Below are 15,625 nucleotides of genomic sequence, written 5' to 3' on the forward strand. Positions count from 1 at the left end.
GTTTGGCTCATTTTTTAATTGAGTTGTTTGTTTTCTTATTGTTGGATTTTAAGAGTTCTTTGTATATTTTGGATACAAGTGCTTTTTCAGAGGTGTTTTTTACAAATATTTTCTTCCAGTTTGTGGCTTTTATTCATAGTCTTTTGACACTAGCTTTTACAGAGCAGAAGTTTTTAATTTTAATGATGTCCAGCTTATTAAGTATTCCTTTCGTGAATTGTACCTTTGACTTTGTATCTAAAGAGTCCACCCATGGTCATCCAAGATATTCCTCTGTTATCTTCTAGAAGTTTTATAGTTTTGCAAGCTATATCTAGGTCTATGATCCACTTTGAGTTAATTTTTGCAAAAGGATGTGGTCTAGATTTATTTTTTTGCATGTGTTGTCCACTTATTCTAGCACCATTTGTTGAAAAGACTTATTTCTCCATTGTATTGCCTTTGTTCCTCTGTCAAAGGTTAGTTAACATAGTTTCTAGATTCTATTCTGTACAATTATTTATTCACCTGTTTTGGTTTGGGTTTTGTTTTTTTTTGTTTTGTTTTGTTTTGTTTTTTGCCAGTACCACAGTCTGTTTACTGTAGCTGTTTAGTGTCTTGAAGTCAGATAATGTCACTTTTCCAACTTTGTAATTCTTTAGTATCATGTTGGATATTCTGGATGTTTTACTCTCCATGTAAGCTTCAGAATCAGTTTGTCAATATCCACAAATTAACTTGCTGGAATTTTGATTGGAATTGCCTTGAATGTATAGATTTAGTTAGGAAGAACTGACATCTTGAATCTTGATGATACTGAGTCTTTCTGAGTCTTCCATGAACATGGACTCTATTTGTTTTCTTTAATTTCTTTCATTGGAGTTTTATAGTTTCTCTTTATAGATCTTATATATATTTGGTTAGAGTTATAACTAAGTATTTTGTTTTGGGAAGTGCTAATGTAAGTCATATTATGTTTTTAATTTCAAATTCTTGTTCATTGCTGGTACCCAGGAAAGTGACTTATGTGTATTCCTTGTATCTTACAACCCTGCTATAATCACTTACTAGCTCTAGGAATTATTTTGGCAAATTTTTTGGATTTTCTCCCTAAATGATTATGTCATCTGTAAACATAGTTTTGTATTCCTTCCTAATACGTATATCTTTTATTTCTTTTACTTGTCCTACTGCAGTAGCTAGGACTGCTAGGACAGTGTTGAAAAACAATAGTGAGAAAGAATATCCTTGCCTTGTATCTGATCTTAGTGGGAATGCTTTGAGTTTCTCACCATTAAGTATGAAACTAGCTGTTGTTTTTCTGTAGATATTCTTTATAGAGTTGGAGAAGTTCCACTCTATTCCTCGTCTACTGAGAGTTTTTATCGTGAATGGGTGTTGAAATGTTTTTGGTTTGGGTATTAGGATAGTACTGGCCTCATAGAATGAATTAGAAAGTATTTCCTCTGCTTTTGTCTTCTGAATTGGATTGTAGAGAATTGGTATAATTTCTCTCAGTGAAGCCATTTGGACCTGCTGCTTTCTATTTGGGAATTAATTAAAATCTATTTGGGAATTTAATTAATTAAAATCATTAATTTCTTTAATAAATATAAGCTTATTTAGGTTGTCTTTTCTTGGGAGTTTTGGCAGATTCTGTCTTTCAAGTAATTTGTGTATTTCATCTAATTTTATTAAATTTGTAATCAGAAAGTTGTTACAGTATTCCTTATCCTTTTAATGTCTTTGAGAGTTTTATTAATATCTTCTCTTTCATTTCTGATTACTAATTCATGTCCACTCCGTTTTTCTTAGCCTAGGTAGGGGCATATTGATTTTATTGATCTTTTCAAGAATCAGCTTTTGGGTTTTGTTGATTTTCTCTCTTTATTTCCTAATTTTAGATTAACTGATTTGTGCTGTTTTATTTTTTTCTTTTTTGTTTACTTTAGATTTAATTTCATCTTCTTTTTCTAGCTTCCGAAAGTGGAAGCTTAAATGATTGATTTCAGATCTTTTCTTCTTTTCTAATATATGCATTTAATGCTGTACATTTTCCTCCAAACACTGCTTTTGCTACATTCCACAATTTTTGCTATGCTACATTGTATTTAGCAGCTTTTACCTAGCATAAAATGAGAAATCATTTATTTGTCATTTATGAACATAGTTGTAGCTTTAAGATTCTATAATACAAGGCTTAAGATTTAGTATTAATAAGCAATTAATATTTTTCTGACTTTTTAAAATAATTTGAGGTGAGTTTATGTTTCAGTATTATCTACTGTAAACAATTTTATTTTTATTTTTATTTTTTTTAATTTATTTTTTATTGGTGTTCAATTTACTAACATACAGAATAACCCCCAGTGCTCGTCACCCATTCACTCCCACCCCCCGCCCTCCTCCCCTTCCACCACCCCTAGTTCGTTTCCCAGAGTTAGCAGTCTTTACGTTCTGTCTCCCTTTCTGATATTTCCCACACATTTCTTCCCCCTTCCCTTATATTCCCTTTCACTATTATTTATATTCCCCAAATGAATGAGAACATATAATGTTTGTCCTTCTCCAACTGGCTTACTTCACTCAGCATAATACCCTCCAGTTCCATCCACGTTGAAGCAAATGGTGGGTATTTGTCATTTCTAATAGCTGAGTAATATTCCATTGTATACATAAACCACATCTTCTTTATCCATTCATCTTTCGTCGGACACCGAGGCTCCTTCCACAGTTTGGCTATCGTGGCCATTGCTGCTATAAACATCGGGGTGCAGGTGTCCCGGCGTTTCATTGCATTTGTATCTTTGGGGTAAATCCCCAACAGTGCAATTGCTGGGTCGTAGGGCAGGTCTATTTTTAACTGTTTGAGGAACCTCCACACAGTTTTCCAGAGTGGCTGCACCAGTTCACATTCCCACCAACAGTGTATGAGGGTTCCCTTTTCTCCGCATCCTCTCCAACATTTGTTGTTTCCTGCCTTGTTAATTTTCCCCATTCTCACTGGTGTGAGGTGGTATCTCATTGTGGTTTTGATTTGTATTTCCCTGATGGCAAGTGATGCAGAGCATTTTCTCATGTGCATGTTGGCCATGTCGATGTCTTCCTCTGTGAGATTTCTGTTCATGTCTTTTGCCCATTTCATGATTGGATTGTTTGTTTCTTTGGTGTTGAGTTTGATAAGTTCTTTATAGATCTTGGAAACTAGCCCTTTATCTGATACGTCATTTGCAAATATCTTCTCCCATTCTGTAGGTTGTCTTTGAGTTTTGTTGACTGTATCCTTTGCTGTGCAAAAGCTTCTTATCTTGATGAAGTCCCAATAGTTCATTTTTGCTTTTGTTTCTTTTGCCTTCGTGGATGTATCTTGCAAGAAGTTACTATGGCCGAGTTCAAAAAGGGTGTTGCCTGTGTTCTTCTCTAGGATTTTGATGGAATCTTGTCTCACATTTAGATCTTTCATCCATTTTGAGTTTATCTTTGTGTATGGTGAAAGAGAGTGGTCTAGTTTCATTCTTCTGCATGTGGATGTCCAATTTTCCCAGCACCATTTATTGAAGAGACTGTCTTTCTTCCAATGGATAGTCTTTCCTCCTTTATCGAATATTAGTTGCCCATAAAGTTCAGGGTCCACTTCTGGATTCTCTATTCTGTTCCACTGATCTATATGTCTGTTTTTGTGCCAGTACCACACTGTCTTGATGACCACTGCTTTGTAGTACAACCTGAAATCTGGCATTGTGATGCCCCCAGATATGGTTTTCTTTTTTAAAATTCCCCTGGCCATTTGGGGTCTTTTCTGATTCCACACAAATCTTAAAATAATGTGTTCTAACTCTCTGAAGAAAGTCCATGGTATTTTGATAGGGATTGCATTACACGTGTATATTGCCCTGGGTAACTTTGACATTTTCACAATATTAATTCTTCCAATCCATGAGCATGGAATATTTTTCCATCTCTTTGTGTCTTCCTCAATTTTCAGAAGTGTTCTATAGTTTTGAGGGTATAGATCCTTTACCTCTTTGGTTAGGTTTATTCCTAGGTATCTTATGCTTTTGGGTGCAATTGTAAATGGGATTGACTCCTTAATTTCTCTTTCTTCAGTCTCATTGTTAGTGTATAGAAATGCCACTGACTTCTGGGCATTGATTTTGTATCCTGCCACGCTACCGAATTGCTGTATGAGTTCTAGCAATCTTGGGGTGGAGACTTTTGGGTTTTCTATGTAGAGTATCATGTCATCATTGACCTATAATGACAGGCGAAGAGGGAGAGTTTGACTTCTTCTTTGCCAATTTGAATGCCTTTAATGTCTTTTTGTTGTCTGATTGCTGAGGCTAGGACTTCCAGTACTATGTTGAACAGCAGTGGTGAGAGTGGACATCCCTGTCTTGTTCCTGATCTTAGGGAAAAGGCTCCCAGTGCTTCCCCATTGAGAATGATATTTGCTGTGGGCTTTTCATAGATGGCTTTTAAGATGTCGAGGAATGTTCCCTCTATCCCTACACTCTGAAGAGTTTTGATCAGGAATGGATGCTGTATTTTGTCAAATGCTTTCTCTGCATCCAATGAGAGGATCATATGGTTCTTGGTTTTTCTCTTGCTGATATGATGAATCACATTGATTGTTTTACGGGTGTTGAACCAGCCTTGTGTCCCAGGGATAAATCCTACTTGGTCATGGTGAATAATTTTTTTAATGTACTGTTGGATCCTATTGGCCAGTATCTTGTTGAGAATTTTTGCATCCATGTTCATCAGGGATATTGGTCTGTAATTCTCCTTTTTGGTGGGGTCTTTGTCTGGTTTTGGAATTAAGGTGATGCTGGCCTCATAGAACGAATTTGGAAGTACTCCATCTCTTTCTATCTTTCCAAACAGCTTTAGGAGAATAGGTATGGTTTCTTCTTTAAATGTTTGATAAAATTCCCCTGGGAAGCCATCTGGCCCTGGACTCTTGTGTCTTGGGAGGTTTTTGATGACTGCTTCAATTTCCTCCCTGGTTATTGGCCTGTTCAGGTTTTCTATTTCTTCCTGTTCCAGTTTTGGTAGTTTGTGGCTTTCCAGGAATGCGTCCATTTCTTCTAGATTGCCTAATTTATTGGCGTATAGCTGTTCATAATATGTTTTTAAAATCGTTTGTATTTCCTTGGTGTTGGTAGTGATCTCTCCTTTCTCATTCATTGTAAACAATTTTAAAACACATTCCAAGCATGCAATTTTTTATGTTACAATAAAGTTGAGTAATAGTTTAATGTTACTTTTGTATTGAGGTTACACATTTGGATATGACTATTCGTGAGCACAGGGGAGAAATGGAACAGAAAATAATTAAATTAGAGGGTACTCTGGAGAAATCAGAATTGGAACTTAAAGAATGCAACAAACAGGTAAATTATTTTAAATTACATGTTTTATATTGTTTTTAAAAACAACATTTAAAAATTTGTTATTTTTAAAATGACATTCACATAATGTGGCTTTTTTATAAAATACATACAATAAAAATACTACATAATTTTAATCACCTTGTGCATGCTACTTTAAATTCATTTTTCTCTTAACTTTTTCCCCAGGTTTATTGACCTATAATGACAGAAATTGCATATATTTGAGGTGTACAATGTTTTGATATACACTGAAATAATTATCACAATCAAGCTAATTAACATATCCACCTCAGTTATTTTAATTATTTATTTTTGCTGAGGATGCTTAAGATCTATTTTCTTAGCAAATTTCAAGCATACATTTATTACTAACTATAGTTATGTGCCATACATTGAATTTCCAGAATTTACTTATCTTTTTCAACTGAAACCTTACATACCTTAACCAACATTTCCTCATTTTCCTCACTCCTCAGCCCCTGGTAATTACCCTCTTAATGTTATTTTAAATGTAGTTTTTCTTGTCTCAGTGTGTCTACCTATTTACCATCATGTGTACATGTTTGAATATGTATAAAATATCTCTGGAAGGATTTCTAATTCTCTTAACTAATGTGGTTGCCACTAAGGAAAGAACACAATGGAAAGGGAACTTTGTTTTCACTAACTATATTTGTCTCCTCTTGCACATATTACCTATAAAACAACTTGTAAGGCCATGTAACATTTGTTTTCTTGACCCCAATTTTCCTTTCTTATACAAATGTGATTGAGACTTTCATTTCTTTTGGTATATTGTAGGTATACAAGAATTCTGATGTTAATGTCTAAGTTATGGTGATCTTAAAAACACATTTTTATATTTTACTACTTGATATATATGTATTTGACACTTGACTTACTTGGACTGCAGTTATGATTAAAGAATTTTTCTGGGCAGCCCTGGTGGCTCAACGGTGTAGCACCACCTTTGGCCCAGGGCGTGATCCTGGAGACCCAAGATCGAGTCCCACGTTGGGCTCCCTGCATGGAGCCTGCTTCTCCCTCTGTCTGTGTCTCTCATGAATGAATAAATAGAATCTTTAAAAAAAGAGAGAGAGAATTTTTCCTTAGCTACATTAATATTGCTCTGTTTAAATTTCAGATAGAAAGTTTGAATGAAAAATTGCAACATTCCAAAGAACAGCTTCGAGAAAAAGAATTTGTAACACTACAAAATGAACAGGAGATAAGCCAACTGAGAAAGGAAAATGAACGAACACAACAAAAGATGAAAGAAATGGAAAGTGTAAGCAAATTATTTTCTGCCTAAGGAACAAAGTAAAATTATATAAAAAGTGATATAAATCTTTATGTTTTAAACCAGTTGGTTTCAATATATAGAAACTGTGCCATAAATATTTTTAGGCTAATTATTTGTGTCAGATAATTATTAGTTTCTTTGATCTTTTTAAGTATTTTACTCTGATGTTCCAGTCATAGGCAAGGGCATCATCGTACTTCTCTTTATATTGCCTGCAGGCATCGGCATGATATCTCTCACATAGTAAATGCACAATATGTGCTCACTTGGTCAACAAATATTTATTGAGAACGTACTGTGTGATAGAGCTGGAGATACAGATATTGATAAGATATACTCATTTGTCCTTGAGGAACTCCATCCAGAGAATAAATGAACAGATGACAATTGTACATGAAGTTTGATGACTTCGTATCATCAGTTTGTCTGTGTTGACTGGTGAACCCATTCTACCGACTTGCCTTTTTATTTTTATTTTTTTTTAATATTATTTATTTATTTATTCATGAGAGACACAGAGCATGAGAGAGAGAGGCAGAGACACAGGCAGAGGGAGAAGCAGGCTCCCCATAGGGAGCCTGATGTGGGACTCGATCCTGGGTCTCCAGGATCACAACCCAGGCTGAAGGCAGCACTAAACTGCTGAGCCACCCGGGCTGCCCCCACTTGCCTTTTTAAAAAGTGAATTTGCTTCTAAGAGCTCTCATAGATGTAATTTCTTTTTGTTTTTAAATACTGTACTCAACTTTAAAACTTCATATAAGCTCTTTATTGTGTTTGATTATCTGATTGCTCCAGTAGAATGTAGAATCCATAAGGTTAGCCATTTTTGTCTCTTTTCACTTATAAGTCCTCAGTACCTAAAACAGCACATATCACATAGTAAGTAAGCATGAATAAATATTTGTTAAATTCTTTTTTTTTTTAAGATTTTATTTATTTATTCATGAGAGACACAGAAAGAGAGGCAGAGATATAGGCAGAGGGAGAAGCAGGCTCCTCGCAGGGAGCCCAATGTGGCACTCGATCCCCGGACCTGGGATCATACCCTGAGCCAAAGGCAGACTCTCAACCACTGAGCCACCCAGGCGTCCCAATATTTGTTGAATTATATACTATACACAAATTAAGCAGGATCTGTGAGAACAAGTTTGGACCCCAGGGAAAACAAAATAATTATTGGCCCAATCATTTCATGTTCCTTAACAAAAGCTGGCTAAAAATAGTTACATGAAATTTATATTGATATGTAATACAGTTAGACCCAAGGTTCCATTCCATACATCAGGATCCTAATGATTTGTACTCATTTCTTTCCTTCTTATCAGCCCTAAAGTCAAGTGTCATTACCTACCTTCTAATCTCCCTCACTAAGCTAATTTAGAACTAACTTACTTTTCACTGATTTTTTTTCCTCTAAGAAGATAATACTAGGGATTTAGCTTAGTAATGTGGAAGTGTTTAGGAAGGAGTATCAGTCCCAGTGACAAATTTTACTTTTACAGAGAATAAGGTCATGACCTTAACACAAACATGTGGATTAATGGTTAGTTTCAGGTATTCATGCCAATACATTCTCTATTTGTAAAATGAATAATCAGATATTAGCTTCTTTTTTCTCTCTATATTATTATGTTTTCTGCCATGTTATATTCACAATGATAAAGGATTATACAACTTGCATATTAGTCATGCAAAATATATCAGTTAGTCCCAGATTTATTATAGTACATTTTCTTATCATTAAAAAGGAAAAAAGCATTTTCTAAGTATCAGTTTCACAGTGTGGATGATATGCATTGTATGTTCAATTTTATAGAGACCGAGTTGGGATGTGGGAAATCACTTATTAAAAGAGAAATCAGAATAAGAAATAAGTTATCTATATTATTTAATTTTGAAACCTACAAATATTTTGTGTATCTCAGGTTATGAAAGAACAGGAACAGTACATTGCAACTCAGTACAAGGAAGCCATAGATATGGATCAAGAATTGAGGCTGACTCGGGAGCAGATGCAGAACTCTCATACAGAACTGATGGAAGCTCGTTGTCAACAAGTTCAAGCACAGAGAGAAATAGAAAGGCTCTCTAGTGAACTGGAGGAAATAAAGCAACTCTCTAAAGAAAAAGTAATCCCTATTCTAAATAATTTTACCTTACTAAAAATCTTTAAAATTTTAGCATTTACGTTTTTAAATTGTAGATTGTATTAACTGTGTTACACTAAATTTATGTAATGCCACTGAATTTACACTTAAAACTGGTTAAAGTGGTAAACTTTATGTTACAGATATTTTATTGAAATTTTAAGAAGAAAAATGTTATATTTAGCATAGCTTAGTAATACAACTAGGAAATCCTGCAGAACTGAGCTTTAGCCAAACTAATTAGTCTTCAGTAAATTGCATTATAAAGTACTTTTAGACTTTGAAATGAATTTAACCTATCATTTGAGGGAAAAAAAGTTAATCTTTTTTGAGTAAAATTTTTACATTTGTAGCTACTGTTATAAGTGAAACTGATAATCTAAAGTTATAGCTGTTATGAAGCCTGTAGTCCAGAACCCTTAGGAAGAGAAATTGCTTTTATTTCTCTTTTGCAAGAACAATAATATAAATTATTTTCCCTCAGTATTTGTTAGAAGATTAACAACTCTGCTTAAAAAATGCTTGGATTGATATGGTTAAGTTAATTACCTAGACTTTGAGAAAAATGTATTTATTGGTGTTTCAGGAAAGTGCCTGTGGATTTCTGCTTTTTATTATGGTTACTGATATAGTATAAGAATGAGTTAAAGTAACTTTTAATTTTGGTAAACTTAATGCTTTTTATTCACATTTCTGATTAGTTAGACTAATAAGGAATATATAAGGAATTTTTATTAGAATATATTAGGCATTTGGAAGTCTCCTAGGAAAAGCTCCTGAGAAGCTATCTACTTTCATCTCTGTCCTTATCAGTAGTATCTAAGTATAATACAATTGATTTTATGTGGATAAGGTAAGCTTAATTAATCAAAAAGTGAGTGCAAGTAGGGACTTATTTAAAGTGAGTTTATTTTTTTTTTCAAGTTTTATTTAAATTCAAACTAGTTTCAGGTGTAGAATTTAGTGATTCAGCACTTACATACAACATCCGGTGCTCATCACAAGTGCCCTTCTTAATCTCCATCACCTATTTAACCCTTCCTCCTATCTACCTCCCCTCTTGTGACCATCAGTTTGTTCTCTATAGTTAAGAGTCTGTTTCTTGATTTGCCTCTCTTCTCCCTCATCCCTGAATGTTTATTTTGTTTCTTAAATTCCACATATGTGTGAAATCATATGGTATTTTGTCTTTCTCTGATTTACTTCACTTAGCATAATTCTCTCTAGCTCTATCCATGTCATTACAAATGGCAAGATTTCATTCTTTTTTGTATGGTTGAGTAACATTCCATTGTGTGTGTGTGTGTGTGTGTGTGTGTGTACCACCTCTTCTTCTTCTTTTTTTTTTTTTTAACGATCCTATTTATTTATTCATGAGAAACAGAGAGAGAGAGAGAGACAGAGGCATATGCAGAGGGAGAAACAGGTTCCCTCTTGGGACCCTGATGCAGGACTTGATGCCAGGACTCTGGGATCACAACCTGAGCCAAAGGCAGACGCTCAACCACTGAGCCACCCAGGTGACCCTATACCACCTCTTCTTTATCCATTCATCAATTGATGGATATTTGGGCTTTTTCCATAATTTAGCTATTGTTGATGCTATAAATATCAGGGTGCACGTATCCCTTCAAATCAGTGTTTTTGTATCCTTTGGATAGATAAATGCCTAGTAATGCATTGCTAGATACTAAGGTAGTTCTATTTTGACCTTTTTGAGGAACCTCCATACTGTTTTCCAGAGTAGCTGCATCAGTTTGCATTCCAACTGACAGTGTAAGAAGGTTCCCCTTTCTTTGCATCCTTGCCAACACCTGTTGTTTGTGTTGTTGTTTTTGGCCATTTTGAGGTGATATTTCATTGTAGTTTTGATCTGTTAGAAGGACAGTTTAAGATAAAATATTTCAACTCAAAACTCAGAGTATATGTTCATATGTAAATCTTTTAATTTAGGACTAAACCTTATTTTTTGTGTGTATGGGTAGGGCCTTTGATTAGAATTGCACCCACTTTTTGCATTCCATACTCCTATTCCATCATCTGTTTCCAATTTTCATTTTAAAGTAAAAGGAGGATTAAAAAGACATTTGTAAATCAGTCAGAATATAACGTCTTTTGTTTTACATGGGGTTTCTCACAGCATTTTACAACTATTTTCACTGCTTTAATTGGGTAAAAAATGTTTATGACTCATTCATTGAGCTGCTTCAAAGCATATAACTTTCTTTTCATATAAAAACTTTCTTTTTTGCATGTGTATTTCCTCAATGTTCATACATAATGTATATTAGAATTGCACACTTACAATCACAAGCACAACTAGTATAAATAGGTTTGGGTAAATACACAACTGACTTTTTAAAAATACTTTTTTTATTTGAGAGAGAGCACACCAGTGGGGGGAAGGGACATAGGGAGAAGCTGACTCCTCACTGATCACAACCCAAGTGAAAGGCCGATGCTTAACTGACTGAGCCACCCAGATGCCCCACAACTGACCCTTGATAAGCAAACAGTGCATCTGGTGAACAAAATGCACAGGGAAACCTTAGAGTAGACTTACCTGCCGAAGTTCAACATGCTTTGGTTATTCATTTGTTTTACAGAATGCATTGGTTAGTGAACTTCCATTATTTTATAAACAATATACTATTACAATACAATCCCATTCATGGTTTCTTCAATGTCTAGATTTTAAAGTACATCATTTAATAAGTTAACTTTGTGTATGAGTGCTTATATAGTATTATAAAAGATTAAAGTACTTCCATAAATGCACATGATTGGTTTAGCTATGGTAACCAAATAAATAACCTTTCCTTAATATGTTATTTTTAAGGAAGCTCATGGACACCATTTAGCTGAAGAGTTGGGGGCTTCTCAAGTACGTGAAGCTCATTTAGAAGCAAGAATGCAAGCAGAAATCAAGAAATTGTCAGCAGAAGTAGAATCTCTCAAAGAAGCTTATCATCTGGAGGTAAAGAAAGATGTAATTTGTTCTAGTATTCCCTGCTAAAGAGGATTGACCTATCTGGACAAAAGTATAAATCTAGCTTCTAAATCTTTTTTTTTTTTTAATTTTTATTTATTTATGATAGTCACAGAGAGAGAAGGAGAGAGAGGCAGAGACAGGCAGAGGGAGAAGCAGGCTCCATGCACCGGGAGCCCGATGTGGGATTCGATCCCGGGTCTCCAGGATCACGCCCTGGGCCAAAGGCAGGCGCCAAACCGCTGCGCCACCCAGGGATCCCTAAATCTAGCTTCTAAATGTTCGTTATAGAATAACTCATTGTGGTCCTCATTTCTGGTAGCTTAATATAACTTTCACTTCATATCCAGTGAGATAATATACTGTGGGGTTAAGAGCTTAAATTCTTGAGGCAGGCAGTCTAAATTTCACCTTATCATTTAGCACTTATGTGACCTTGAACAATTAACATCTCTAAAATGGGTGTAATAATCATATGTACCTCATAGAACTGTGTTGAGGATTAAATGAATAGAGTTTAAAGTTCTTAGACAAGAGGCTGGCTCATCATCATCATCCATCACCATCATCAGTTATAAAATAGCACCTGACAAAACTGGAGATACTCAGTAAACAGCATAAGCAGTTTCATGTGACATGAATCTATAATGCTTTGCAATTTCCAACATTTGTTCTGATAGTGAATTAGATAGGCAATATTAGAACTTGGTGCTTTTTATCTACTAGTATCTCCTGAGCCTTTATAGAAATGAGCAGTTTTAGCAATTAGAATAGCATTTCTTGTCTTTTTAAAAAACTACATTTAAAGATATCTAAAATGTATGTATTAAACCTAAATCAATTACTTATGGAGTTCTAATAAAGCATTTTTCTGTTTCAAGGATTACAAATACATTTATATTGAACTCCTTTCAAAGGAGTTTGGGACTATTTTTGTGAGGGATTGGTAGGGCTTGTAGTCCATCTTGTCTTGCTTAAATGCATTTAGATTCAGATATCTTTGAAAATGTTGTGTCTGCCAAATAACACACATTCGCAAGCTGAATCCAAATAGTAGGCTAAGCGATTTCAATCCTTGGTCTTTAGAGACAAGTGGAATGCTATTGGATTCAACATAATTATTTAAGAAATATTAGCTACTCAATCAAGTGACCATCAGTAATAACTAGTCCAGCTCAAGTGTTTATCAGCAAGTATTCTTTGGAGTTTTATTATGTAGACTGTTCTGACTCAATTTTTTACTTTAAGTTTTATAAGCCTTCTGAAATGATTCATAAGCAGGTAGTACATGAAATGAATTGTAAAAATAGGTTTTACTACTGCTGTTTAATATTTGTTACAAATGTCTTATATACGTATGATATAAAAATTTGTAATGTTTTTATCCTCTTTGGTGCTTGACAAAAATTTATTTTTAAAGCATATATGTTTGAATATAAAAATGAAGGAATATGGCATTAAAGCAACAGAGTTAGTAAAAAAATGTTCAATAATTTTTAACAGCATTTTAAAAATTACAGGTTTCAGAATTGTCAGAAAAATAACTTAATAGTAATTGCAAAACCATTGATATTTTTAATAAGAATTAGATTTTTTTTAAGTTTTCATTATGGAAAATTTTGAAAGAATGGTATAAATCCTCCTATATTATTCAACTTTAGTAATTGTCAACTAATGTGATTTCACTATAAGTATGTTGACTGTTTCTTTTTAAAAGAGAATACTTTTTAGAATGAAAAAGGAGGGCTGTTTGTAACTACACCAGAACACCAGGCATAAAACCTGATCCATCTTAAGCAAACTGGGAAGTATGATCACCATATCTTTAACCTCACTCACTTCCCTTCCCCCACATACCTCATTCTATTTTGTGTGGGGTTTCTTTAAAGATTTTATTTATTTGAGAAAGATAAAGAGAGAACACAGCAGGGGGAGGGGCAGAGGGAGAAGCAGACTCTCCGCTGAGCAGGGAGCTTGATGTGGGAGTTGATCCCAGGACCCAGAGATCATGACCTGAGCCAAAGGCAGACACTTAACCAACTGAGCCACCCAGGTGCCCTCATTCTATTTTGAAGCAAATCCCAGACATCATTATTTTATCAGTAAACAGTTCAATAAGTATCTCTAAAAGATAAGGGCTATTTTTTAAAAACATAACCACATTATTATCACACTTAAAATTTGACAGTAATTCCTTAATATTATCAAATACCCATTATTTGTTCACATATTCCCAAATGTCACAAAAATATCTGTACAATTAAGTGGTTCAAATCAGGATCAAAAAACAGCCCATTATATTTGGTTAACTGTTACTCGGTAAATTTAAGACTATTGGTTTCTTCTTCCCTTTTTATCCTCTAATTGGTTATTTGTTGAGACGTCAGATGTGTATACCTATAAACAGAATTTACTTTAGTATAGAGGCATCTGGGTGGCTCAGTGGTTGAGCGTCTGCCTTTGGCTCACATTGTGATCCCAGAGTCCTGGGATTGAGTCCCGCATCCAGCTCCCTGCAGGGAGCCTGCTTCTCTCTCTGCCTGTGTCTCTGCCTCTCTTTCTGTGTCTCTCATGAATAAATAAATCTTAAAAAAAAAAAACAAAACTTACTTTAGTATAAATGGAAGTGAAAAGTATTAGAATGTTTTTGAAACCAACTCCACTCAGTTTTTTTTCTTTGTCTATTTTGGGGCTGTATAGATGATTTCACATCAAGAGAACCATGCAAAGTGGAAGATTTCTGCTGATTCTCAAAAGACTTCTGTTCAGCAACTAAATGAACAGTTAGAGAAGGCAAAACTGGAATTAGAAGAAGCTCAGGACACCGTAAGCAATTTGCATCAGCAAGTCCAAGACAGGAATGAAGTAATTGAAGCTACAAATGAAGCATTACTTATTAAAGTAAGTAAACATATAAAAGTACATAAGACACATCAGTGAAAAAGTACATTTATGACTTATTTTCCCTGTCCTTGTAGTTTATAGAGGAAAATATGACCAAATGTTGACCAGTTTTAATAAAAAACATTTTATTAAGAAGACATTGGATGTGGGAATTATGAATATGATGTATATCATATTACCACAGGAGAAATAATTTATAAATGTTCAAACACAAACTTCTCATTTTTTAGATTTCTTTTTTTTTTTGTAAGAACATTTAAGTCCTATTTTCTTAACAAATTTCACAAGTACAATACAGTATTACCAACTATAGTCACCATGTTGTACTTTAGATCCTCAGACCTTATTCATCTTTTAGCTAAAAGGTTGTACTGTTTTATACTAACCTCTTACTATTTCCCCCACCACCCAGCAACCCCTTTCCTACCTGCTGTTCCTGAGTTTGATTCTTTTTTTTAAGATTCCACATATCAATGATAACCATGAACTATTTGTCTTTCTCTATTTTGTTTTATTTAGCATAATGCCCTCAAGGTCCATCCATGTTGTTACAAATGGCAAAATGTCCTTCTTTCTCATGGCTGAATAATATTTCATTGTGTTTATGTACACACTATATCTTTATCCATTCATCTTTTGATGAACACTGGTTGTTTGCCTATCTTGACTAAAGGGTTCTGTGAATGAACTTAGGAGTGTATCTATCTTTTTGATATCCTGTATTATTTCCCTTTGTGTATATACACAAAATTGGTGTAGTAGGATCATATTTGTAGTTCTAACTTTAATTTTTTGTGGAACCTCCATACTGTTTTCCACAGTGGCTGTCCTAATTTGCATTCCCACAAACAGTGCACAGGGATTCCCTTGTCTCCACACCCACATCAACGCTTGTTATCTCTGGGTT

General features: G+C 34.4%; 1 protein-coding gene across 16 annotated transcripts in view; it reads left to right on the forward strand.

Moving 5' to 3' along the window:
• CCDC18 (coiled-coil domain containing 18) overlaps positions 1-15,625 on the forward strand; it is a 110,623-nt gene that overhangs the window by 65,974 nt on the left and 29,024 nt on the right. For 14 of the 16 annotated variants that reach the window (XM_077905456.1, XM_077905460.1, XM_077905459.1 and 11 more), the window contains 5 exons: positions 5,256-5,372; positions 6,517-6,660; positions 8,604-8,807; positions 11,665-11,802; positions 14,515-14,715. In XM_077905456.1, coding sequence (XP_077761582.1) covers positions 5,256-5,372; positions 6,517-6,660; positions 8,604-8,807; positions 11,665-11,802; positions 14,515-14,715 — 804 coding nt within the window. The remainder of the gene's footprint in view (positions 1-5,255; positions 5,373-6,516; positions 6,661-8,603; positions 8,808-11,664; positions 11,803-14,514; positions 14,716-15,625) is intronic. The other 2 variants (XM_077905463.1, XM_077905461.1) reach the window with 2 other exon arrangements.

The sequence above is a fragment of the Canis aureus genome, chromosome 8, assembly GCF_053574225.1.
Source record: "Canis aureus isolate CA01 chromosome 8, VMU_Caureus_v.1.0, whole genome shotgun sequence".
Lineage (NCBI taxonomy): Eukaryota > Metazoa > Chordata > Mammalia > Carnivora > Canidae > Canis > Canis aureus.